A 25,477-nucleotide genomic window follows, 5' to 3' on the forward strand; every position below is an offset into this window, starting at 1 on the left:
GCCAAGCTCACATTCATTCCCATGATGTAAGTCATACATACATTTTATTGTAGAATACATTAAGAAACAAAAAGATAGCTTGAGTACTTATGCAAGAGCAATTTTTAACATCAAGCCAAAATTAGAAACAACCAAGCAGACCTTCAATTTTTCAGTATTAAATTACCATAAATACTAGATAACTGTAAAAAAAACCCACAAAAAACAAACCCAAACCCGAATCCAAAAAACAAAAGCCTTTTCTTTGTTAAAAGATGTTCAAAGAAATATCCACTAGCTATAGCCAAATTTGTATTAGAAGTTGCTTGCTCTGGAAAGATTTTTTCCCTCCGTTTGTAACACAATGTATTGTCAAAATCCTATTCAAATTAATTACTTTCTGATAACATTTAGGTTATATCACCTACAGTGTGGACAGTCATGTACAGTATGACAGCATATTTTTGAAGCAGAGAAATAAACAGAAACTGGTTCTAAATTCTAGATTATACTTCATAGTTCATGTATTGTTTCTTGTAAACATACGGTCGGTCCCCTCTAAGGGTAAGGTGTTGAAGTTGGTATTGTAGCATGTCTGTGTCAGCAGGTTCCTCAATGCTCATTTTGTCTAAATTGAGGTAGTCCAGGGATTTAGAATGAGCCTTTTTGCCTTTTAAAAGGCAAAGAGGCAGGGGACCATGAAGTGCCTTGTAAGGTTCATATGGTAAAGGTTTAGTGCATTTATCCCCTGAGCTGGGCATCCGTCTCCTCCTCCTCCCCTTTATTGCTGGGATCTCATATGGCTGATAGCATCTACTTCTAGTTTTGTATAAACGGGAGGAGTATGCAAGTCCTAAATCGAGCTGTTTAGAGTGCAAGTTAGGCCCAGATTTCCCTTTATTATCTTCATTTCCTGTATACTTTTGAGCTAATTTTAGCAGCTCCTCTCCAGTCGTGAATCCAACCAGGTAGTTAGAATCCATATGAAGGATCTGATAGCCTGAAATTGTCTGTCGCATTGGTGAGCAGGGGGTGCTGGAACATCGTGGTTTCTCTGCTTCTGTTTTGCCTGCAGAACTGACCTCTGCAAAAGGTACAGGGAGGGTAGATAGGGTAGTTCTGGACTTTCCATTTATGTCCATTTTAAGCAATGTGCTATTCTCCTAAAAAAAAACAGAGATTGGTCACAAATAGAGTCCTTAACCATTAAAGGAGCTGAGAGAGAATCTCAGAAATTAAACTTATCACCCAGAAACCATAATCAGTACTTCTCTATTCTGTCTTGCACTCTACAGAGTCTCATAACAAAACCATCAGATATCTGGTCTTTTAAAATTATTTTGGCCCCCTTTTTAATAACAAATACTATAAATATACTCGATATTCTTAAATATGCCAAAAACACATTCTTGAGTAGCACTGTACAAAAAAATTAGGTACCTTTCCACTCTATTTTTTAATCCTTTTAGTCTATTTGATCCTTTATAACCCCTTTTCTTTGAGGTCATCTACATTAATTAGCATATCCATAGTAACTGCTGTTGTACTCAACTGCATATTTTTTCCAAAGTTTCCCTGGGGTGGGTTGACCTTGGCTGACTGTCAGGTGCCCACCACGCTGCTCTATCCCTCCACCTCCTCAACTAGAAAGGGGGAGAAAATACAAGAAAAGTCTTGTGGGTCATGATAAGAACAGGGAAGATCACTCAGGAATTACTGTCCCAGGCAAAATAGACTCAACTTGGGGAAATTAAATTAATTTATTGTCAACCAAATCAGAGTAGGATAATGAGAAATAAGAACAAATCTAAAAACTCCTTCCCCCCACCCCTTTCCTCTTCTCAGGTTCAACTTCACTCCCAAATTATCTACCTCCTCCCTCCCAAAGGGCATAGAGTGATGGGGAATAGAGGTTGCGATCAGTTCATAATGCATTGCCTCTGCTGTTACTTCCTCCTCGTGCTCTTCCCCTGCTCCAGTGGGGTGTACCACCCACGGGATACAGTCATTCTCCAACGTGGGTCCTTCACAGGGTCACAGTTCCTGCCAGCAAACCTGCTCCAGTGTGGGCTCCTCTCCAGGGGCCTGTTCCATCATGTGCTCTCCATGGGCTGCAAATTCCTTTAGGGCACATCCACCTGCTCTGGCAAGGGGTAATCCATGTGCTGCAGGGTAGTTTTCTGTTCCACCATGGACATCCATGGGCTGCAAAACCACTGCAGTCTGACTTTGAGAATGACTGTTGTGTGAGAGAACGCATGTAGCTTGTTCAGATGATCGACAGTCATATGAAAGACTGTTAGCTGACAGGGAAGAGTTTGCATGTGGCCAATGGCCCAGGCACACTTGCATTAAATATCTATCACCACTAATATGCACTTAACACCATCATTGTTTTTGAAAAACTATTGCATAGATACCAAGTCTGCTTGCCATTGTGCATCCACCTCTGCCACAATCATCTTTCTTCTTTTTAAGTGCTTTCTTGCTTCCTAGTAGAAGCTGCAAGTGTCCTGGTTTGCAAGCCAGGTTGCCACTTGTTTTCTGTTCAGATCAGTCATTTGCCTTTTAGCAGCTTCAAAAAGGGGATTTTTACCCCCAAAGCTTCATAGAATCATAGACTATCCTGAGTTGGAAGGGACCCACAAGGATCATCAAAGTCCAACTCCTGGTCCTGCACAGGACACCCCAAGAGTCACACCATGGCCCTGAGAGCGTTGTCCAAACACTTTTTCAACTCCGTCAGGCTTGGTGCTGTGACCACTTCTCTGGGGGAACCTGTTCCAGTGCCCAACCAACCTCTGGGTGAAGAACCTTTTCCTAATATCCAACCTAAACCTCCCCTGACACAGTTTCATGCCATTCCCTCAGGTCCTGTCACTGGTCACCAGACAGAAGAGATCAGTGTCTGCTCCTCTGCTCCCCCTCACGAGGAAGTTGTAGACTGCGATGAGGTCTCCCCACCTTATAGGTGGAGAGACAGTAAATCTCCAAAGAAAACAGCAAATCTTTTTTAACAGAAGTGGTTTCGCAGATGTGTACTGACATGCTGCACACACACACATATGAAAGGAAACCCTGAACAATCAATTTAACTCAAGTACAAAGAAACTTTGTTAACAAGGTATGAGGAGAGTTCCTAGAATCATAGAATCAGCCAGATTGGAAAGGACCTCTGAGATCATTAAGTCCAACCCTTGATCCACTACCACTGCGGTTACTAGACTATGGCACTAAGTGCCACATCCAGTCTCATCTTAAAACCTTCAGGGACAAAGAATCTACCACTTCCCTGGGCAGTCCATTCCAATGCCTGATTACCCTCTCTGTAAAGAATTTCTTCCTAATATCTAACCTAAACCTCCCCTGGCAGGTTTAGTTGGTTGCTATTCAAGACTTCTCCAGGATTATTTTTCTCCCCTGCTCTCCAAACATTGCCATCACTTCTATGCCCTTTGTCGTTTCTTCAGCTGCTATAGGTCCAGACAAAAAACACAGATAGATAATACTACAATTTGACTTCTCCCTCTCCGGTCAGCTGGAGCCGTTTTGTATGTTCTAAGGATAGCATCAATCTTGGGACAAGGAAAGACATATAGCACCAGCCTGTGCCCCATAACTGTCTCACAGATAGCTGCAAGATCCTCCCAACCATGGGCAAAGGGAGCTCTCCCAACACCATCACCCACCCTCTGTGATACTTGCTTCAAAACCTAGTTTGTGATTCATGGGCCCATTGGCCAGTTGTTCTGGTTTGCACAGTCTTTTTAATGAATCCCTTATGCTCTTTTCCTTACTGTCCCCATGCACATGTTCTTCTAAAGTTCACATTTTGTTCTGGCTAGTCGTTTCAATGAACAATGACTGTGCCTTACAGGATCACACAAAGTCCAAAGTTTGCCCCAGTAACACTGCATAACCATCATCCTAGTGGGTTGAGCCCAAATGCAGAAGCATCTCAATCCAGCTCAAAGGGCTGATCTCTTCTTTGCACATGACAAGGGTCCCTTGATGAGAATATGTGGGTACTGGTGAATAACAGGAGCAAAGTTCCAAATTGCAAGATAAAGAACAAAGTGGTTAAACAATGGAAGCAATAACCAATAACTACAGGAATGTAGTAAATTGTAAATTAAGACAGAAATCTAAGTCTTTGAAGGGGAAAAACAAATAGATAACACCTTCTTTTATTCAGGTTGTTGCAAGCTGAGTCAACCCCCCCATTTTAATCACTTCTGTGGTGAGAACTTGCCCTAGTAATGAACTTTGCTCATTATAATATTATAACAGTAAAAACCACACCCCTAGCTCAGATGCCCCCTGCACACAGAAAGACCACCACTCACCAAGCATGCACCATGATTTCTTGTAACTCTGTACCTTTAAATCGAAATGAAGAAAGGGTGAGCCAATAGCAACCTAGCCAAGTAGTGACTTATGCAAGATATGCTGAATGCATAAGATTGTAACCACGTAAGTCTGCCTGTTTTTTCTTTAAAAAAATAAATGCTAATATAGCAATAAAGTCTTCACAGCTTTTCTGTTGGACAAGAAACAGGTCTGGTAGTAAATTATGTTGTCATGCCTAAAAATAAAGATCTGCAGAGATTAAACAAAAACTATATTATACTCAGTCTTTTTCCAGGGACAGCTATTCAAAGACAGACACTACTTTTAAATGGGACCTACTCTTGAAGTTATTAAAAAAAAATACCACATTTAATCAACACAGTTTAGTTTGGGGGTTTTGGGGGATGGTTTTTTGAGTGGGTTTGTGTGTCCCCCAACTGCAGCACTTGAAATAACTAGTTCTTTGTCTTAATGTGACTGTGGTGGGTTAACCTTGGCTGGACAACAGGCGCCCACCAAGCTGCTCTATCACATCCTCTCCTTAACTGGACAGAGGGGAGAAAATATGATGAATGGTCCATGGGTTGAGATAAGGGAGATGACTCAGCAAGTACTGTCATGGGCAAAACAGACTTGACCTGGGGAAATTAAGTAAATTTATTGCCAATCAAACATCAGAGTAGGATAATGACAAATAAAACCAAGTCTTAAAATAACTTCCCCCCACCTCTCTCTTCTTTCTGTGCTCAAAATCACTCTTATCTTCTCTACCTCGTCCCACTAAAGAGTGCAAGGAAATGGGGAATGGGATTTGCAGTCAGTTCATCATATACTGTCTTTGCTGCTCCTTTCTCTGCACACTCTTCCCCTGCTCCAGCCTGGGGTCTCACCCACAGGAGACAGTCCTCCATGAATTGCTCCAGCATGGGTCCTTTCCACAGGGTCACAAGTCCTGCCAGGAACCTGCTCCAGCACAGGCACTCCACAGTCACAGTCTCCTTTGGCCACACCTACATGCTCCGTCGTGGACCTCCATGGGCTGCAGGGGGACAGCCTACCTCAACATGGTCTTCACCACAGGTTGCAGGGGAATCTGGTCCAGCACCTGGAGTACCTCCTCCTCCTTCTTCACTGACCTTGGTGTCTGCAGAGTTGTTTCTCTGACATATTCTCACTCCTCTCTTCCAGTTGCTATTGCACAGCAGTTTTTTCCCCTTCTTAAATACGTTGTCACAGAGGCACTACCACCATTGCTGATTGACTCAGTTTTGGCTAGCAGTGGGTTCATCTTGGAGGTGGCTGGCACCAGTTCTATTGGACATCAGAGAAGCTTCAGGCATCTTCTCACAGAAGCCACTGTTGTAGCCCCTCCACTACCAAAACTTTGCCATGCAAATCCAATACAGCAACATTATCTGCAGCAGGTACTGTTTCTTGGCAAGGTGCATCTCATTTCATTTACACCATTTACCCTTCAGAAGATCCCTTCCTGAAGCTTATTAAAACTATGTAATAAAATGACCTTTCAAGTTTTACTCTCCGCCTCTTTCTCAAATGTCCCTCCCAAATCTTAAGTTCTACCTAAAAGTTAGTGTTCATTTACATGCAATGCCAGTATGGGACCAACATTAATAGAAGTCCAACAGCTCACTCAAATCTAAGAAATATGATTTACACTTATAAATAATGACAAGAGAAAACAGAGTAAGAGTCATTTGGATTGAAAGGGACCTTCAAAGATCATCCCCTGCCATGGGAAGAAACATCTTTCACTAGATCAGGTTGCTCAGAGCCCCATCCAACCTGACCTTGAACACTTCCAATTACTGGACAAACAGTTCATGTGATTTCACTATAATATAGTGCATTTGCACCTGATTATGCAAGTCTGATGGCAAGACAGGCAAGATATGGCTGTCTACTTTCCTGAATTTCAGAGTCACTGCAAGCACTACTCCCTCCTCCAACCTCCTAACCACTCTCTCAAAAACAACAAAACGAGAAAGACCCCAAAACAACAACATACCACATAAACCAGAATGTGTTTCTAAATACACCACCAGCAGAAAGATTAAGTTGTGTGGTGGAAAGAGAAGCTTTCAATAAAGGAAACAAAGAATGGAAAAGGAGGGGGAAATCCGTGCTGCACATTTCTACTTCTTATGTCTCTTTATGGGAATGTTTCAAGGAATTCTATTCTATTCAGAGCTATGTCAGTGTCATGGTTTTGCTCTGGGTCAATTTGCTCTCACACCCCCCACACAATTACTATAAGTTGAGAGAAGGTTTATGCAGAAAAAAGAGACTTGATTAGGGAAAATAATATGAACATGTATTACTAGCAAAATAAAAACTAAAGAACTACATCTACAATAATTCTACTCAAGTAAAAGTACTATGTATTTACAGAAATACTTCTCCCCCCTTTATATCAGTCCAAGGAGGAGAAGCAGTCTCCTTCTCCATTCTTGGAGCTCCAGGTCTTTTCAATAACTCTGCAGCACTCTAAAGCTCTTCTGTTATCTCAGGACAACTCCTTTTCATCGCAGCTGGAACTCTTTCTCTCTCTTTTCTATGTTGGCCTCCAGGGTTGGACCTACCCCCCTCCTGGGCTAAGACCGGAGGCTGGGGGGTTACTCAGGCCCTGAAGGGTCTTCCATGGGCTTGCAAGGGGACACTTGCTTACCATGGATCTTCACCACAGGGTCACAGGGGATAATGGCTTATGAGTCCACCCCTGTTTCCTGTGGAGGTCCCTCCCCACGGGAGAACAGTCTTTGATAGACCTCTCTGACATGGGTCTAGCATGGATCCCTCACTTGGATCCCAAGCTTACCCGAGCCGTTCTCACTCCGGCATAAGCTTCTTTCTCAGGGTCATAAATCTTCAGCAGCAGCATGGATCCCATACATGGATCCCAACATCTCACCCGGGCCGTCCTCGCTCCGGCGTAAGTCTCATTTCTCTCAGGGTCACAAATTTCCAGCACCAGCAGCATGGATCTCTCACTGAGATCCCAAGCTTACCCGAGTCGTTCTTGCTCCAGCATAAGCATCGTCCCTCTCAGGGTCATAAATCTTCAACAGGACTCTGCCTCATTTCAGTCCTTCTCATGAAGTCTCGGCTTCCTTGTACATCCACAAGCTCCTTTGTGAGCCGCATTGAGGTCTCCTCACTCCAACAATCTTCCAAAGGTAGCAGGGATTTATTTTTCAGTCTTTTCCCTGCTGAAGGGAGAGAGCGAAAGGAGGGAGAAACAGCCCCCCCTTCGAACTTTTCTTCTCTCTCTTCCGGATGCCAGCTTCGACCTTGGACACTTCGTTATCTCTCTGCCAGAATTCTTCTGCAGCCGTTTTCATCCAAGCAGTCAGTCCTCTAAAGTTTTTTTTTTCTTTACTCTCTTACAAGAGAGAAGGGGGGCTTCAGTGCTACACCTGCCCCCAGCCCAGGGCCGGGGCAGGAGGGGGCCTGGCCCCCACCTGGGGCCTGCTGCCGCTCCTACATGGCTACCAATTTCAACTGCGCAACCACCTTCCTCTTCTGTTTTATTCAATATGTAATTAGCAAAGGCATTACTGAACTTTTTTTTGGCTTTTTCTCCAGAAATCCACCTGGACAAAAACATCCTCAGCTCCAGGGGCTGGCCGGTGAGCAAAACCATGACAGTCAGAAAGCAGCCTATTATTGGTAGAAGCAAGTAATTTTCCCATCAAAGACCTTCTCTATCATTCTTACTGAGATCTGCTTAACTGCAGTCACAGAATATGCTGAGTTGGAATGGATCAATAAGGATCATCAAGTCCAACCCTTAGCCCCACCCAGGACCATCCCCAAGAGTCACACCATGTGCCTGAGAGTAGCATCCAAATGCCTCTTGAACTCTGTCAGGCTTGGTGCTGTGACCACTTCCCTGGGGAGCCTGTTCCAGTGTCCAGCCATCCTCTGGGTGAAGAACCTTTTTCTAACATCTAACTGAAACCTCCCCTGACACAACTTCAGGTCATTCCCTTGGGTCCTGTCACTGGTCACCACAGAGAAGAGTCTGCCCCTCCTCTTCCCCTCAAAAGGAAGTTGTAGACTGCGATGAGTTGTAGACCCTCAGTCTCCTCTTCTCCAGGCTGAACAGATCAAGTGACTTAAGCCTCTCCTCATACGGCTTCCCCTCAAGGCCCTTCACCGTGGATGCTCTCTAATAGCTTAATATCTTTCTTATATTGCGGTGACCAAAACTGCACACAATATTCAAGGTGAGGCCGCACCAGTGCAGAGTAGAGCACGACAATCATCTCCCTTGACCGACAGGCGATGCTGTGCCTGATGCACCCCAGGACACAACTTGTCATTGACCAGGACCCCCAAGTCCCTTTCCACGGCATTGCTTTCCAGCATCTCATTCCCTAGTCTGTCCGTACATCTGGGGTTGCCCCATCCCAGGTGCAGAATCTGGTACTTTCCCTCACTAAACTTCATATGATTGGTGATTGCCCGGTCCTCTAATTTGTCGAGGTCTCTCTGCAGGGCCTGTCTGCCTTCAAGGGAGTCAACAGCTCCTCCCAGTTTTGTATTATCTGCAAACTTGCTTAGTATCCCTTCCAGTCCTGCATCAAAGTAATTTATGAAGATGTTGAAGAGAACGGGATCTAAGATGGAGCCCTGTGGAACTCCACTAGTGACAGGTTACCAGTCTGATGTCACCCCAGTCACTATTACCCCCTCTGCCCAACACGCAAGTCAATTGCTCGCCCACTGCACGATGTGTTTATTCAGCTGTGTGCTGGACAGTTTGTCCAGAAGGATCCTGTGAGAGAGTATCAAAAGCTTTATTGAAATCCAAAAAGACTACATCAACTGACTTCCCTTGTTCAGCTAGGTGGGTTACCTTGTCAAAAAAGGAAATCAGGTTTGATAAGCATGACTTTCCCCTCATGAAGCCGTGCTGGTTGTTACCGATGACTGCATTGTCTTTCAGGCGTTTTTCAATACTTCCCAGAATAATCTTCTCCATGACTTTACCAGGCACTGAAGTGAGACTGACAGGTCTGTAGTTTCCAGGGTCCTCCTTCTTGCCCTTCTTGAAAATTGGGACAACGTTCCCCAGCTTCCAGTAAGCTGGGACCTCTCTAGATTCCCAAGCCTGCTCAAAAATCATTGAGAAAGGTTTAGCAATGACATCAGCAGCTCTTTGAGGATTCTTGGATTAATCTCATCAGGCCCCATAGATTTGTAGGGATCCAGCTGGAGCAGATCTCGCACAATTTCAGGGTCAACTGGGAGTTGATCGTTCTCGCAGTCATGGTCCTCCAGCTCAGGGCACTGAGACCACCTTGGTCTGTCATCTGTGCTGAAGACAGAGGCAAAGAAAGCGTTAAACACCTCTGCCTTGTCTCTGTCCCTGTTTATGAGGTGACCATCCTCATCCTGTAACGGGCTGATATTTCTATACTGCCTATTGCCCTTAATATATTTGAAAGAAGTATTTTTATTGTCCCACACATTTCTGGAAGCTTCAACTCCAGTCTTCTGATATTAGTTCATTTCTACATGCAGCTATGCAAGCACATATGTACAGTTATGTACAGCACCACCCTAAACAGACACAATAACAAGTAAAGATGCATTCACAGAAAATATCTACTGATATACATTATTTGCTATTTTCTGTGCAATAGGTACACATGCACTCTCACTTATGTCAGATTAAAAACTCTACATAAAATTGCATATAAATAATAACTAGATAAGAAAAATTAAGACCTGAGACTGTTTTCCTATATATCTGTAGAAAACTTGAAACATCAGTTCTTTATCTGTTCACACCACCTCTCCCCAATACCATAATATGCAAAAGAAACCTGCCAATAAACCAAAATCACTTAGCAAGCTTTAGTCTGTCAAGTAATATTTTGATGTACATTAGAGTGCACAAACACAATCTGTACCATGGATGATATAACCAATATTTAAACAGAGCTTTGACTCTCCATTTACCTTTCACTAAAAAACAAAACCATCAAAAAACCCCAAATCAACAACACCCCCCCCAAAAAAAAACCCCACACCAAAGACCACCACCTTTTGCTAGAGTGCAATATAAAATTACCCATAGAAAGCTGAAAGCTGGGCGCTAATACACTTGATTACTGTTAGACTGAATAGTAAGGTTATAAGCAGGTTTAGCACTTGCACAAGAGTTAAGAATGTTATAATTGGAACAGTTGTTGGTTGTAAGTTGCAACTTCAAATAATTAAGCAGTTAGATACAGGTGCTAATACATGTTAATTCTGGCTTTCCCACTAGTTTAGACTGTTAACAAGAGTTGGTGCAAAAAGATACACTTGATCAATCTAACTACAGGCTTAAAGATTTATGTAAAAATTCCCAAGATTTCTGCACAAAGGTATCAGAATTAATATCTTTATTTCCTCCTGAATTTGCCAGAACAGTTCAACTGCTTTGCTCTTCATTGCCTATATCTTATTTTCATTACATTGTAAAGCATTTATAGGAGAAGAAAATGTGAGTCTGAGAGTGAAAACACAGGGCAAGACAAGCCTGCAGACCCTACCACTGTGGCAGGAAAAGACTTCACCAAACTCATTCCTGTCTTGCTGACGACACTACAATAGTCAGCACAGAGGTAGGAACTCTACTCAGAGAAAAGGAGAGTGAAAACATATATCAGGATCTCCATGCTGCAGGGGAAAAGCCTGTCTACATAAGAGCACCGGGTGCTGCAAGGCCACATAACCGTATTTCAGGCACCTCTTGCCCCCTGCTGCCTGGTCTCACGGCGTGACCCCGGAGTGACTAAGGTCTCTTCGAGAAGCGACTTTAGAGACAGGGAGCAGCTGGCGGAAGCTGCCAGCCCTGCCGCAGAGCTCAGCTGCGTTAAGAGCGGCCAGCAGCATTATCGACTCCCGCCGAAGCATCAAGCGCGAGCATACCCCACCCTCTACTGCCTCCGCAAGCGGAATCGTAACGCTGCGCTAACCGGATCATCACTCCCTGCACTCAGCACCCTGACATGACAGGAAAACCGCAGTTAAGGCCGCGCCCACACACACCCACACGCTCCGAGCAGCACATCTGGGTTACTTAATCACACCACTCCAGCAGGCCTTAGGGGGGATAGAGCTTTCACACTACCTTCACGAACAATATTGGCCATCCCGCTGCCGCCACTCCACAATACTGCCTACTAGCGCTTCGCAGCACCCGCCCGCCACCCTTCGGTCCCATCGCACAGCACCTCTCCCGCCAGCCCCTCGCCGGCCTCCGCAGAGCCTTGGCCAGCCGCACGGTGCGCTAAAGTCTGCCCGGCTTCCCGCGGCTCCTCTCCAGGCAGGGGGGGGCCTCCTCGTACTCCAGCAGGCACAAGCAGGGCCCGCCACGGAGCCCGAAATGCAACCTCGGCGACCCAGCGAACCGACACCACTCCCACCTCCTGCCTACGGTCCAGTGCGGCAGAACTCCGATACACAGCGAAGAGAGACAATGAAGCTCTGAGTACGGCGCAGTCTATTACACTCGCTAAGGATAAAAATAACCCCCCTTCCCCTACGCTTGAGGACCGCGGGGTAACAGATGCTTCCAGCCAATCACAACAGACCACGTGACCGAAAGAGGGGCATGACATCCGTTAACAAATGGCTGTCTGCAGGGGTGGTTATTTCACATAAAGCTGAGGGTGGATCACTTGTCATTTCTTATCTTGGTTAAAAATTATCCCTGTACTACTCACATACATATATTATTTATGCTTGTAAATTCCATTTTCTTTTGCTGTCACCAAAGCATGCTGTTGAAGTTATGTACTTATAGAGCAAAGCTTTTTGGAAATATTTGTTTCAGATGTACAATAAAAAAGGGAAGTATTTAGTTGAAAGGGAAAAGTTAGGTTAAAACTGAGTTATGTAAGAGTATCTACAAAGGTGTCATATTGCATTATCTAGAGCAGGGGCAGTTAGCCTATAGACTTTGACCTCTATGCAGCTTAGAGACTCCAGTGCAAGCTGGTGATCTTGCTGTATTCACTGCCAACCCCAGATTACAAACAGTGCTGAGAAATTGTCTCCCAACAACTTGCACCCAGAATCACCCTCTCAGTTTTCTACATGGTTGTTCTTAACCATATGGCAATTTTGTAAGCTGAAGGGGCTTAAAAAATGTCCCTTCACTATGCTCTTGAAGGTCCCCTAGAATAGCCACAGATACAGATGGATACCATGTTTGTAAAGAAGGAAAAGAGGGGGAAAAAAAACATAACAAGACTAAAACTATAGATAAAACTCATGAAAGGTACCAAGGAATTGTAATCATTCTTTGCCAATTCCTGCTATTCCTTGAGACAGATGCCAAACTATTCTAAGACACAAAAAAGCAAATAGAGAAAATATTCAATTGTTGTATCGCATGAGGTAACATATGGAGCAAGAACTAAATTTAACACTTTTTATTTTTAAACTAAGCATAAGAAAATAAAAGTATGTATAAGGTATGTGTTAAAATTCTGTAGGCCACAAGTATTGTGGTTTAACACCAGTAGGCAGCTAAGCCCCACACAGCCACATGCTCACTCTCCGTACAGTGGGATGGGGGAGAGAACTGAAAGGGTAAAAGTGAGAAAACACATGGATTGAGATAAAGACAGTTTAGTCTTTAACCTCTAAACTGGACTTCCGGAGGGCAGATTTTGGCCTGTTCAGAAGACCGGTCCAGAGCATACCCTGGGAAAAAAACCTTGAAAACAAGGGGGTACAGGAGGGATGGACGTGCTTCAAGAAGGAAGTCTTGAGTGCACAGGAACAGGCTGTACCAGTGTGCCAAAAGGCAAGCCGGCGGGGTAGACGACCAGCTTGGTTGAACAGGGAGACTCTGAAGGGAATCAGGGATAAAAAAAGAGCTTACAGACTATGGAAAATAGGGTTGGCTACTCAGGATGAGTTTAGGAATATAACTAGGTCATGCAGAAAGAAAATTAGAGAGAGAAAAGTGCAATTTGAAGTCAATTTGGCTACTTCTGTTAGGGATAAGAAAAAGCGCTTCTATAAATACATTAATAACAAAAGGAGGGGCAAGGAAAACCTCCATTCCTTGTTGCACTTGGGGGAGAACATAGTTAACAGGGATGACGAGAAGGCTGAGGTACTGAACACCTACTTTGCCTCAGTATTCACCAGTAGGACAGGTGGCCCTCAGGACAACCATCCTCCGGAGCCAGTAGACAGGGACAGGAAGCCAAACAACCCCCCTGTATTCCAGGAGGAAATAGTCAGTGACTTACTGAGCCACCTGGATCCACACAAGTCCATGGGACCAGATGGGATCCATCCTAGAGTGATGAGGGAGCTGGCAGAAGAGCTTGCCAAGCTGCTCTCCATCATTTAACAACAGTCCTGGCTCACTGGGGAGGTCTCAGGTGATTGGAAGTTGGCAAATGTCATGCCAATCCACAAAAAGGGCTGCAAGGAGGACCCGGGAAACTACAGGTCTGTCAGCCTGACCTCAGTGCCTGGCAAGGTTATGGAGCAGATCATCCTAGGTGCAATCACACAGCACCTACAGGATGGACAAGGGATCAGAGCCAGCCAGCACAGGTTTAGGAGGGGTAAGTAAGTAAATGGCCAGTCTCTTTGCGAACGAAGAACCGGGGAAGGTCTTTCCACCTTCCAGCCTGCGCATTGGATTTTTTAGGTGAGATACAGTGTGCGCGGAACTGAGCCCACCCTTTAATCCTGAGGTTCATCTGCCGGGGCCAAGCACGCTTGGACGGTGGCAGCGAGGTCCTCAGGACGTAGATGGATTGCCTTACAGGGCTAGCGAGCTCCATCTGCCCGGGGAGTGTCCTAACCGGGAATCGAACCCAGATCTCAGCGTTGACAACGGTGTGGTGTAGCCACTGCACCACCAGGGACACTAGGAGGGGTAGGTCCTGTCTGACCAACCTGATTTCCTTTTGTGATCAGGTGACCCGCCTGGTGGATGAGGGAAAGGCTGTGGATGTGGTCTATCTGGACTTCAGCAAAGCCTTTGACACTGTCTCCCATAATATACTACGGAAAAAGCTGGCAACCCACGGCTTGAACAGGGGCACTCTGTGCTGGGTTAAGAACTGGCTGGATGGCAGGACCCAGAGACTGCTGGTGAACGAGGCTGCATCCAGCTGGTCACTAGTGGTGTTCCCCAGGGGTCAGTGCTGGGCCCAGTCCTGTTTAACATCTTTACCGATGATTTAGATGAGGGGATTGAGTCCATCATTAGTAAATTTGCAGATGACACTGAGTTGTGAGGGAATGTTGACCTACAGGAAGGCAGGAGGGCTCTGCAGAGGGACATGGATAGGCTGGAGAGTTGGGCTGATTCCAATGGGATGAGGTTCAACAAGGCCAAGTGCTGGGTCCTGCACTTTGGCCACAACAACCCCCTGCAGCGCTACAGGCTGAGGACACAGTGGCTGGAGAGCAGCCAGGTGGAAAGGGACCTGGGGGTGCTGATTGACAGGAAGCTGAACATGAGCCAGCAGTGTGCCCAGGTAGCCAAGAAGGCCAATGGCATCCTGGCCTGCATCAAGAACAGTGTGGCCAGCAGGAGCAGGGAAGTGATCCTTCCCCTGTACTCTGCATTGGTGAGGCCACCCCTTGAGTATTGTGTCCAGTTCTGGGCCCCTCAGTTCAGGAAAGACATTCAGGTGCTGGAGCGGGTCCAGAGAAGAGCAACCAGGCTGGTGAAGGGACTTGAGCACAAGTCCTATGAGGAGAGGCTGAGGGAGCTGGGGTTGTTTAGTCTGGAGAAGAGGAGGCTCAGGGGTGACCTCATCACTCTCTACAACTACCTGAGAGGAGGTTTTAGCCAGGAGATCTCTTCTCCCAGGCAATCAACAGTAGGACAAGAGGGCACAGGTTTAAGCTCTGCCAGGGGATGTTTAGGTTGGATATTAGAAAGAAGTTCTTTACAGTGTTGCCTAAATGGTTGTGGGGAAAAAAAAGACTGCAAGCCAAATTAGGTAGGAGATAAGGATACAGAGGCTTGAATGAGCCCCCAGGCTTTCCAGAATACCCCCAATGCGTGCTCTCAAATACAGGTGTTTTCAGTTTTTATAATGATTTTCACCCAATCCCCGTCCAGCCACCACCCAGGTTCTGCCACCACCCAGGTTCTGCCCCGCCACGCCTCTTGGGAATTGGGTCTGGGGCGTTTTGGGACCCCCTCTTCTTCATCTTCCTCTTCCTCAGAGCACATAATGTTCTTGGAGGCCTTCCAGAGTCCTAGGTCTGAAGGTTGTTGCGTCTATGGCTATATCTTCTTTTGCAGGATTAGGGTGTTCTCTACAATTCTACCTTGAAAATGAGACTAAACAGGTCAGTGGAATTTAGGGGAATTGATATGGGAATGGGTAACAGGGTTTGCTATGTGTGGTTGGTGTGTTAAAGGGTAAGGGATGTATTGCTACTTTAAAATCTACATTTACTACATAACTACTTCTAAGTTCTACAAAGTTAAAAAATCAAAACTCCAAGGTATCATTCCCCCCTTTAGAGACTGGACAAAACTTAAAAATTTTGTCCAATCTCTTCTACTTACATCTAATCCTTTTCAAAAGAGATGACCAACATCTACAACAGTGACTCATGCAATGAGCTATTACACAAACACTATGTACATCACCAATAGAAACAGTTGTTTTATCCAGGTCTGTGGGGAGTGGACGAATGGAATCTTACAAGGAGTGCAGAGAGATGCTAGAAGAACTCGAATGGGCCTCTCAGGAAGACATCCATCTCGAAGTACTTTGACAGCCAGAACCAAGGAAGAGCTGCAGTCCAGTGATAAAGAACAGACCCTGCAAAAACCCACCACCACTCCTTCCTGGCCTTCCCCCTCTCCCTATGTGGCCAGACATATCCCTATAAGCCAATCTCTCCAAACCCCCTTATCAGAGACCCTTGGGATTTGATGTTTCCTAGCATAAACCCGCCCTTGTACTAGAACTCTCTATAGCCCCGCTAGAAAAGCAGCTTTGTAATAAAGGAATTCGCCATTTTGCGAGTCATATAACACTGTGTGTATGTCTCATGTTCCTATGCAAGATAGGCCCTGGGTCGGTTGCGTGGACATCCCCCCCACGCAAGACAGGTCCAGTTCAGTAACCATGAAGTAAGTTTGTGGAGAACATCTCCCAAACCCAGTGAGACATTATCCAGAGATACCTGATATAGAATTTTGGTTTGGTTCCGAATTGCAGCCAAATTCATAGTGCAAATTCAGCACTCACTTTCACAAAGAATATTAGGTGCCAAATGTAAACTAGGTTCTGAACTTAATTCATAGTTACCAACTGTACAGATAATATGCACAACAGAAACAGTCTATGCCACATATTCTTCATCTGAGTCAGGTTCTGCTTTACTGATAGTTCCAGGAATTGAAGCTTTCTTCACTCTGGAGTAATGAAACCAGGGTCCTTTGCTGGCAACTTTGACGGCAGTGAGGGAAGTCAGCAGGACTTGGAAAGGTCCTCTCCACTTGACTCTCAGAGGGTCACTGTCCCAACATTTGATGTAGATCCAGTCTCCTGGTTGGAATTGATGAGCAGGGGTGTCCAATCCTATGGGCCTGGAAAGCTCGACGAATTTCTGGTGCTTCTGTGAAGTAGAACCTAAAGCAATCAAATACTTTTGTAAATCAACTTTCCCTCTCATGTGAATGTCCCCTGGAATGTGCGGAGACTGTTATGGTCTTCCATACAATATTTCATAAGGACTTATGTTATCCCTCTGCCTTGGCTGGATACGAATCCTCAGCAGAGCTAGAGGTAAAGCCTGAACCCACGACATGGATGTTTCCTGACAAATTTTGCCAATTTGCATTTTAAGAGTGCCATTCATGCGTTCGACTTTGCGACTTGCTTGAGGTCTATAGGGAGTGTGGAGGTCCCAAACAATTCCTAGGACACGACACACCTCCTTCACTATCTCTGCAATGAAATGTGTCCCTCTGTCTGATGACATTCCCAGAGGAACCCCAAATCTTGGAATTATGTGATTAAGCAAAGCTTTTACCACTTCCCTTGCTGTGTTTGTATGACACAGGTAAGTTTCAGGCCATCCACTGAAAGTGTCAACCAGTACCAGTATGTTTTTGTACCCCTCCCTTGGTGGTAACTCAGCAAAATCTATTTGCCAGTAATCTCTGGGAAGGTTCCCAGCCTTTGTTACTCCTAGCACCACCCTCTTGGTTGTATTAGGGTTGTTCTGCTTGCAGATTTCACACTTACTCACTATGGATTGCACGCCTTCAGTCATACCTGCCCCTATCACTACCTTCTTTAGGTGTTTAAGAAGGTTTTCTATTCCCTAGTGGGTAGCCTCATGTTCCAGCAGAGCTATTTCCCTTAGGAGTGGGGGTGTGACCACAACCTGTCCTGTTGGAGTAACAGCCCACCCACTTTCTTTGATTTCAGCTTTAAGGGATTTAATTAATTGGTGGTCCTTTTCATCATATTTTGGGGTGTACTCTGTCAAATCGATTTCTTTCTGTGGACCTACTGCTAGAATGCCTTTTTCTGCAGCCCCTTTTGCAGCCTGGTCAGGAAAATGATTTCCCAATTCGGGCATTTTTTTCCCCTTCTGATGAGCTCTACAGTCCATAATAGATACCTTTTCTGGCTTCCAGATACTTTGAAGGAGTGCATGGATTTGGTCGGCATGTTTAATCCCACTGCCTTGGGCAGTTAATAGCCCTCTCTCTTTCCAGATGGCTCCATGGGCATGTACCACACTGAATGCATACTTAGAATCTGTCCAGATATTTACTTTCTTACCTTCGTTCAGCTCTAGAGCTCTTGTCAGTGCAATCAGTTCTGCTTTTTGGGATGACACATCAGCAGGCAAAGCCTTCACCTCAATTACCTCGTCTTTGGTTGTCACAGCATACCCTGTCATCCATTTTCCATCCCGCATGAAGCTGCTTCCGTCCGTGTATAGTTCCCAGTCTGGGTTTTCCAGAGGCACATCTTTCAGGTCTGGTCTGCTGGAATAAGTCTCCTCGATGGTCTGCAAACAGTCATGCTCAGGCATACTGTCAGTCAATGTTGTGGACAGAAACATAGCAGGAACAACAGATCTTTTTTCAGGGTAACATCATCCTGTTCCAACAACACAGCTTGGTACTTGAACATTTTCCTAGGGGAAAACCAGTTTTGCTCAAGCACAGCTTGGACTGCATGGGGTACATACACGACAATGTACTGTCCCAGGGTGAGTTTCCGGGCCTCTTGGATCAAGACAACAGTCGCTGCCACAGCCCTCAAACACCCCGACCATCCTTGGCTGACACTGTCTAGCTGTTTGGAGAAGTAGGCCACAGCCCTTTGCTGGTTTCCCAGAGTCTGTGACAGTACCCCCAGGGCAACATTTAGTTGCTCATATGTAAACAGTTCAAAGGGTTTGCTTGGTTAGGTCTGGTAGTCCCAGTGCTGGAGCTGACATTAAGGACTGTTTCAGCTGTTTAAATGTGGTTCTGATCTCATCTGTCCATGTCACAACTCCTTCCTTGGCTGCTTTCAGTGCTTCATATAGGGGTTTGACTAATAACCCATAGTCAGCTATCCACAGGCGACACCATCCCACCATTCCTAGAAAAGCCTGCATTTCTCATACAGCGTGAGACTCTGGGAGATGGCAGATGGCTTCTTTCTGATATATGCTGAGCCGTCGATGTCCACGATAGATTTCAAGCCCCAGGTAAATGACTATTTCCTTTGCAATTTGAGCTTTCTCTTTTGAGACCCTATACCTACTTAGTCCCAAAAAGTTTAAAAGACTTACAGTGAGCTCGATGCATTGGTCCTGACTTTTGGCAGCAATTAGTATGTCGTTTACTGTCGTGGGTCGAGGTGGGACAGCGACACGGTTTCAGGATACCAGCTTGCTTTATTGCAACAGTGTATCTACCTTTATACAGTTCCGGGTGACACGTATACACAACATTGGTTTACCACTATCATAACAACTCATGATTGGACACATAGCCATATGTCTTAACACAATAGGTTAACATTCCTAACAGGAAACCCACTCTGTGTTACAGTCCCCACTGTCTGTGGTTAACCTTCTGCCAGGTGTAAGAAGTTCCATCTTCGGTATCTCAGTTTACAGAGAGCCCAGAACCAGCTGGGCTCCCCCACAGTTTACATACTGCAGGACAACTCCTTCTGGCTGCTGTCTTCTCCAGTCCTCCAGTTCTTTTGCCAGTTGGTTTCCAAATATCGTCGGGCTATTTTTATAGCCTTGCGGTAGGACCGTCCATGTAAGTTGAGTCCTTCTCCCTGTCTCCGGATTTTCTCATTCAAAAGCAAAAAGCTCTTGGCTGTCCTTATGCACAGGAATGCAGAAAAAGGCATCCTTTAGATCAAGCACATAAAACCACCCTAATTCCTCTGTTAATGTGGTTAACAAGGTATAGGGGTTCGCTACTACAGGGTATATATCCTCAGTTATTCTGTTGATTGCCCTCAGATCTTGGACAAATCTATGGACCCACAGTCCGCCCTTGTTCCCCAATTAACCTGTGCGTAAAACTTACTTATCTTCAAGGTCATACTCGAAAGTTTCCCAAGTCAATCTCCTCTTCCAGGGAGCTAACAGACCCGCTGTTAAGCCCTACAGGGTTGGATCAAGGGTTGGAGTTGATGATCTCGGAAGTCTCTTCCAACCCAGTCGATTCTATGATTCTATGATTCTGGTAAGTAAAGCAAAAGCTTCATGCCCAAAAAAAGCAAATTAAGGAATTCATTCACTACTTCCCATCAGCAGGCAGATGGTTAGCCATATCCAGGAAAACAGGGCTCCATCAAATGCAACAGTTACCTGAGAAGACAAACGCCATAACTCCAAATGTTCCCCTGTCCTCCTTCTTTACCTAGCTTTTATAAAAGAAGGTGAATTGATAGGTGTGGTGGTTGACTTTGGCTGGTCACCAGGTGCCCACCTAAGCCGCTCTATCACTCCGCCTCCTCAACTAGACGGGGAGAAAATACAAGAAAAGGCTTGTGGGTTATGATAAGGACAGGGAGCTCACTCAGGAATTACTATCACTGGCAAAACAGACCTTGCTGGGGGAAATTTATTTAATTTATTACCAATCAAATTAGAGTAGGATAATGAGAAATAAGAACAAATCTAAAAACTCCTTTCCCTCACCCTTCCCTTCTTCCCAGGCTCAACTTCACTCCCTCCTCTTCTAGTTACTCCCCCAAGGGACACAGGGGGATGAGGAATGCAGGTTGTGGTCAGTTCATAGTGCTTTGTCTCTGCTGCTCCTTCCTCCTCCCTGCTCCAGTGTGGGGTCCCTCCCATGGGAGACATTCCTTCACAAACTTATTGAATGTGGGTCATTCCCACAGGCTGCAGTTCTTCACAAACTGCTCCAGCATCAGTCCTTTCCATGGGGTACAGTCCTTCAGGAACAGACTGCTCCAGCATAGGTCCTCTATGGGGCCACAGGTCCTACCAGCAAACGTGCTCTGGCATGGGCTCCTCTCCATGTGCCACAGTTTGCTCCAGGAGCCTGCTCCAGCACAGACTCTCCATAGGGTCACAAGTCTTCCTTCAGGTACATCCACCTCCTCATGGGGTTCTTCACAGGCTGCAGGGGAGATCTCTACTCCACTGTGGACCTCCATGGGCTGCAGGGGGGCAACCTGTGTCATCATGGTTTGTTGCCGTTATGTCGTGACAGTCCAAAAAACACACACAAGAAGGCTGATTCAGGGCAACATAAGAAAAGGTCTCCTTTATTAAAAATCCCAGCTCCTTTTATATCATTGTCAAAAAGCAACAAGCAAGCAGCGAGCAAGTAGCAAGCAAGCAACACCATCCTAATTGGCCACTCATCATTACTGATACACTTGGCAGCAATCGTGAGACACCTGGAGATGTCCAAGGACAAGGCTGTGGTTCTCACATACCAAATCTATGGACTCCCAGTCCACCCTTGTTCCCCAATTAACCTGTGCGTAAAACTTACTTATCTTCAAGGTCATACTCGAAAGTTTCCCAAGTCAATCTCCTCTTCCAGGGAGCTAACAGACCTGCGGTTAACCCCTACAATGGTTTTTACCACAGGCTGCAGGCAAATCTCTGCTCTGGCACTTGGAACACCTGCTCCTCCTCCTTCACTGACCTTGGTGTCTGCATAGTTGTTTGTCTCACATATTTTCTCTCCCAACTGCTGTGCTGCTGCACAGCAGTTTTTACCCTTTCTTCAATATGTTATCATAGAGACACTACTAACATCGCTGATTGTCTCAACTTTGACCTGTGTTGAGTCTGTCTTGGAGCTGACTGAAATTGGCTCTGATATGAGGATATCTTCTGGTTTCTTCTCACAGAAGCCTTCTAGTATCTGAAGGGGACCTACAGGGAAACCAGAGAGGGACTCTTCATCAGGAACTGTAGTGATAGGACAAGAAGTAATGGGTACAAATTGAAATATGGGAAATTTGGGTTGGATATTAGGAAGAAATTTTTTACTGTGAGGGTGGTGAGACACTGGGACAGGTGCCCAGGGAGGTTGTAGATGCCCCAACCCTGGCAGTATTCAAGACCAGGTTGGATAAGGCCTTGAGCAACCTGGTCTGGTGGGAGGTGCCCCTGCCCATGGCAGGGGGTTTGGGACTAGATGATCTTTAAGGTCCATTTCAACCCCTTAACATTCTATGATTCTATGATTCTATAAGCCACCCCTGCAGCCCTCAGCTGACAAAACCTTGCCATGTAAACCCAATACAATATTGTAAAATAAGAATAAGGTTCAGAAATTGCCATTGATAAATGCACTGGTATCAGAAAGCATAAGCAATAGTATTACCATGGAATAAAGCTTACCCAATAAGCATCCCTACAAGGGAAGAGATGGATACAACCCATTGACTATCCCAGAATACAAAGGTGGACCTCCCTCCCCTCTTAAGTTATATTTAAGTTGTTTTCTTTGAGAGTGGGGAAAAGATAAAGTTTTGGTTGATGTCATTTCATGATCAGGTAGAGTTTGAATGACTTTAGTTATACATGTAAAGCATGTACAGGTTTTACTTCATTAGCATACACAGGGTCGTGAAAAGTAATATACAATTTGTTTGGGCCATTCCTTTGGCTTAGTTCCCATTAGCTGCATTGTTTTAAACAGCATGAGCGCAACACCTCCATGCCGCTCCAACCTTTGTTTCGTGCCTCTTTCAGGGCAATACACCAAGCTTCTTCAGTGTTCCTGATCCTAAGGTTGCAGACAGTTTGTTTCTGGTGAACTATTGCCAATGCGGACACTTCTTGCTGATCTTTGTCTTTCAGTATTTTTCCACAGCTTATCCTGCAGATGAAGATGAGGTCAGAATGACTGAGCATACAATTTACATGAAAAAGAGAAATAGAGTTTAGAGAGTAGATTTGGGATGATGAATTTTTTATAAATAGATTTAACAAGCAGGAAAAGTAAAAGAAAATGGTGGGAAAGAAGACCACTTTACTTCCATTATCTCCATCCCCAGCCTCTCCTGCTGCTGCATCCACCCTATGGGGTAATGAAAAAGAGCCTCAGCTCAATCCAGCTTAACCACTGACATCCACAGCTTGCAGACTTTCTCACATTCTGCATTCAAGCACATCTATTCAAAAAAAACCAAACCCTTTTTTTGAAGAGTCAATGTATTGAAAAATCCATCAACTTCTCAAGGAAATTCTCCAGTATAACTCCATTCTTGAAAGTTCACCTTCCACCTATTCCACCTATTCTGATACTTTTGCCAGCAAGTTTTAAAAGGTTGGTGAATACCTGGCAGCTAGCCAAGGTCAACCCCTGTCCTGGTTCCAGCCAGGACAGGGTTAATTTTTGCAGCAGCTGGGAGGGCATCACCAGGACTGTGATGGTTCGGACTTGGCTCCCTGTCAAATGCCTGAACTCACAGTAACAACTCCTTCCCCCTCCCTTCTTTTCTTAGGGCAAAGGATAAAAAACTATAAAAATTGAAGAACTTGAAATCAATTTAATTATATAAAAATATATTACAGTTATATACAATTAAAATACTATGTACACAGTGAAGGGAATCCAAACACCCCCAAAGGGAAAGGGAAAGGGGAAAAAAGGGACAAAAAGGGACAAAAGTAGGATAGATGTGCACAATCAAAAGAACTAGCAAAATAAAGAATTAGCAAAACAAATCTCACCATGTCCCTCAGAAAAACAAGATGACGAGACACGGCCAGCACTCTCCAACCTCCAGACCAGTGGTTGCTGCAGGCCTCACCCTCTAGATAAGGGAGACCAATGCAAGGACCCACTGCTCCTGAACTTCACCGGAAGAGAGCGAGGTCTCTAATCTCCAACTTATTTATACCCTGGTTTATATAAAAATCATATGGAATACTGGGTACATGGCCGTTTCCTTGGTTACGAGCTGGTTACCAGGAAGACCTAGACCAAAACCACCACAAGGACCCTGTGGTTATTCTATACCACCTCACATCATATGCAGAGGATGGAGGGGGATGGGTCCCTTCCAGTCCGGCTGGTGGTGGGGTGAGCAGTCAGGGTAGCACTGGGTTCTGTGTGGTGAGCACTTACGTGTTGATGCCTAAAATGTGAGAAAAATCTCACCAGGCAACATTAGTATAGATAAGATATAGAACAGCTCTTTAATGAAGGCCTTCTGGTGCATGGAGTACAAAGAGCACGCCCTTGTCCAGAGGTTCTACAATTTTGTAGTACTATCCATCCAATCCGAGAACTATCTGCCCCTAGATCCTCCCTGGAATTGCCCCCCTGGCACACCTCCCTGGAATTGAGTCAGAGGTCTCAAGACCCCTTTCTTCCTCATCTTCCTCTTTCTTCTTCTGGCATGCATTATCTTTGGAGCTTCTCCAAGGTTCCAGGGCTCTAAGGTTGCTTTGGCTACAACCTTGCTGGTGATATCTTATTGTTCCAGTCTAGGGTGCATATGTTCTCAAACAGGATGCGTTTGCTAGAGTCCTTCCTTGAAAAGAACCTTAAACAAGCTTAAAGAATTTAGAAAATTTGATATGAAGCATGAGAATAAGGTTTGGTGTCAACTGCTATTCTAAAGTACGAGAAACTACACAGCTATGCTAAAAATACATATTTACTACACAGCTACATTAAAATCCACAGAAAGCTAAAAATCTTAAAAATTCTAAGGCATCAGTGTAAATTGTTATCCTCTCTTGTACACTCTGTTATTAATATTGCTGTTGTTTCTGTTTGTTTTCTTATTTCATTGCTGTTTCTAGTAAACTGTTCTTATTTCAACCTGTGATCTTCCCCTTTTTTGCCTCCAATTCTCCTCTCCATCCTGCCACAGGGGGAGTGAGCAAGTGGTGCATGGTTTGGAGTGTTCCAGTGAGAACACTAAATTGGGGAGCGCCATTCCTAAACCACAATGGTCTTATTTGGTGCCCAATGTTGTTGCAGTTTGTGTGGTTTCTGGAGGGTCTCTCCCGGCTGCTCTGTGAAGGTTTCCAGGGCTGAGATCACCCCCTCCCCCCCCCCGCTGCCCGTCCCTCGTGGCCGGGACAGGCAGCGGAGGGGCCTCTGCCAGGAGAGAGAGAACACGCAGCACGCAGGGAGGCCAGCAGGAGAGAGAGTTTATTCAAATGTCCCCCAGCTTATATCGGCTGGTGGGGAGAAAAGGGGATTGGACATTTAGACAGCCAATACAAAGAGACAATATAGTAACTATAGAAACACAGGAACCAATGATATACAAGTGAGTTATCAGCTTCAAACTCCTACAATTTACCCTTTCTTATTTATAATAAAGACAAACATTTGTAATTTTAATGGGATTTAACAATGAAGATTTTCTAGTCAAACCTGGGGTAAAGGTTAATACAAAGGTTGATATGAAAATGAGAAAGCGAGTAAGACAATTTGTATTGAACTTGGGAAAACAGGTAATTTTAAGACTTATGTTCCTATTATAAAAAGAGAAATCTCCAAATTAAATTTTACTTGAGTCTGTTTGGGTGACTCTACCCGAGCCAGTTAGGGTGGCTTCCAACCCCGGCTACTGACACCTCCTGATCAACTAGGCTAATCCTTGGTTGTTTCAGGAGACCGTTCCACCGCGCATAC

At 45.0% G+C, this 25,477-nt stretch overlaps 1 protein-coding gene across 1 annotated transcript in view; it reads right to left on the bottom strand.

The window, feature by feature from the left end:
* Nucleotides 1–499: 499 nt before the first annotated feature.
* The window catches only part of LOC114069081 (UNC119-binding protein C5orf30 homolog), a 26,600-nt gene continuing 1,622 nt past the window's right edge, over nt 500–25,477 (bottom strand). The window contains 5 exon segments of the mRNA XM_027905624.1: nt 500–529; nt 531–1,142; nt 18,238–18,381; nt 20,946–21,014; nt 21,623–21,744. Of these exon segments, the coding sequence (XP_027761425.1) occupies nt 500–529; nt 531–1,142; nt 18,238–18,381; nt 20,946–21,014; nt 21,623–21,744 (977 nt within the window).

This window comes from Empidonax traillii, unplaced genomic scaffold, assembly GCF_003031625.1.
Source record: "Empidonax traillii isolate 1590-97213 ecotype Southwest subspecies unplaced genomic scaffold, ASM303162v1 scaffold1182:size160497, whole genome shotgun sequence".
Taxonomy (NCBI): domain Eukaryota; kingdom Metazoa; phylum Chordata; class Aves; order Passeriformes; family Tyrannidae; genus Empidonax; species Empidonax traillii.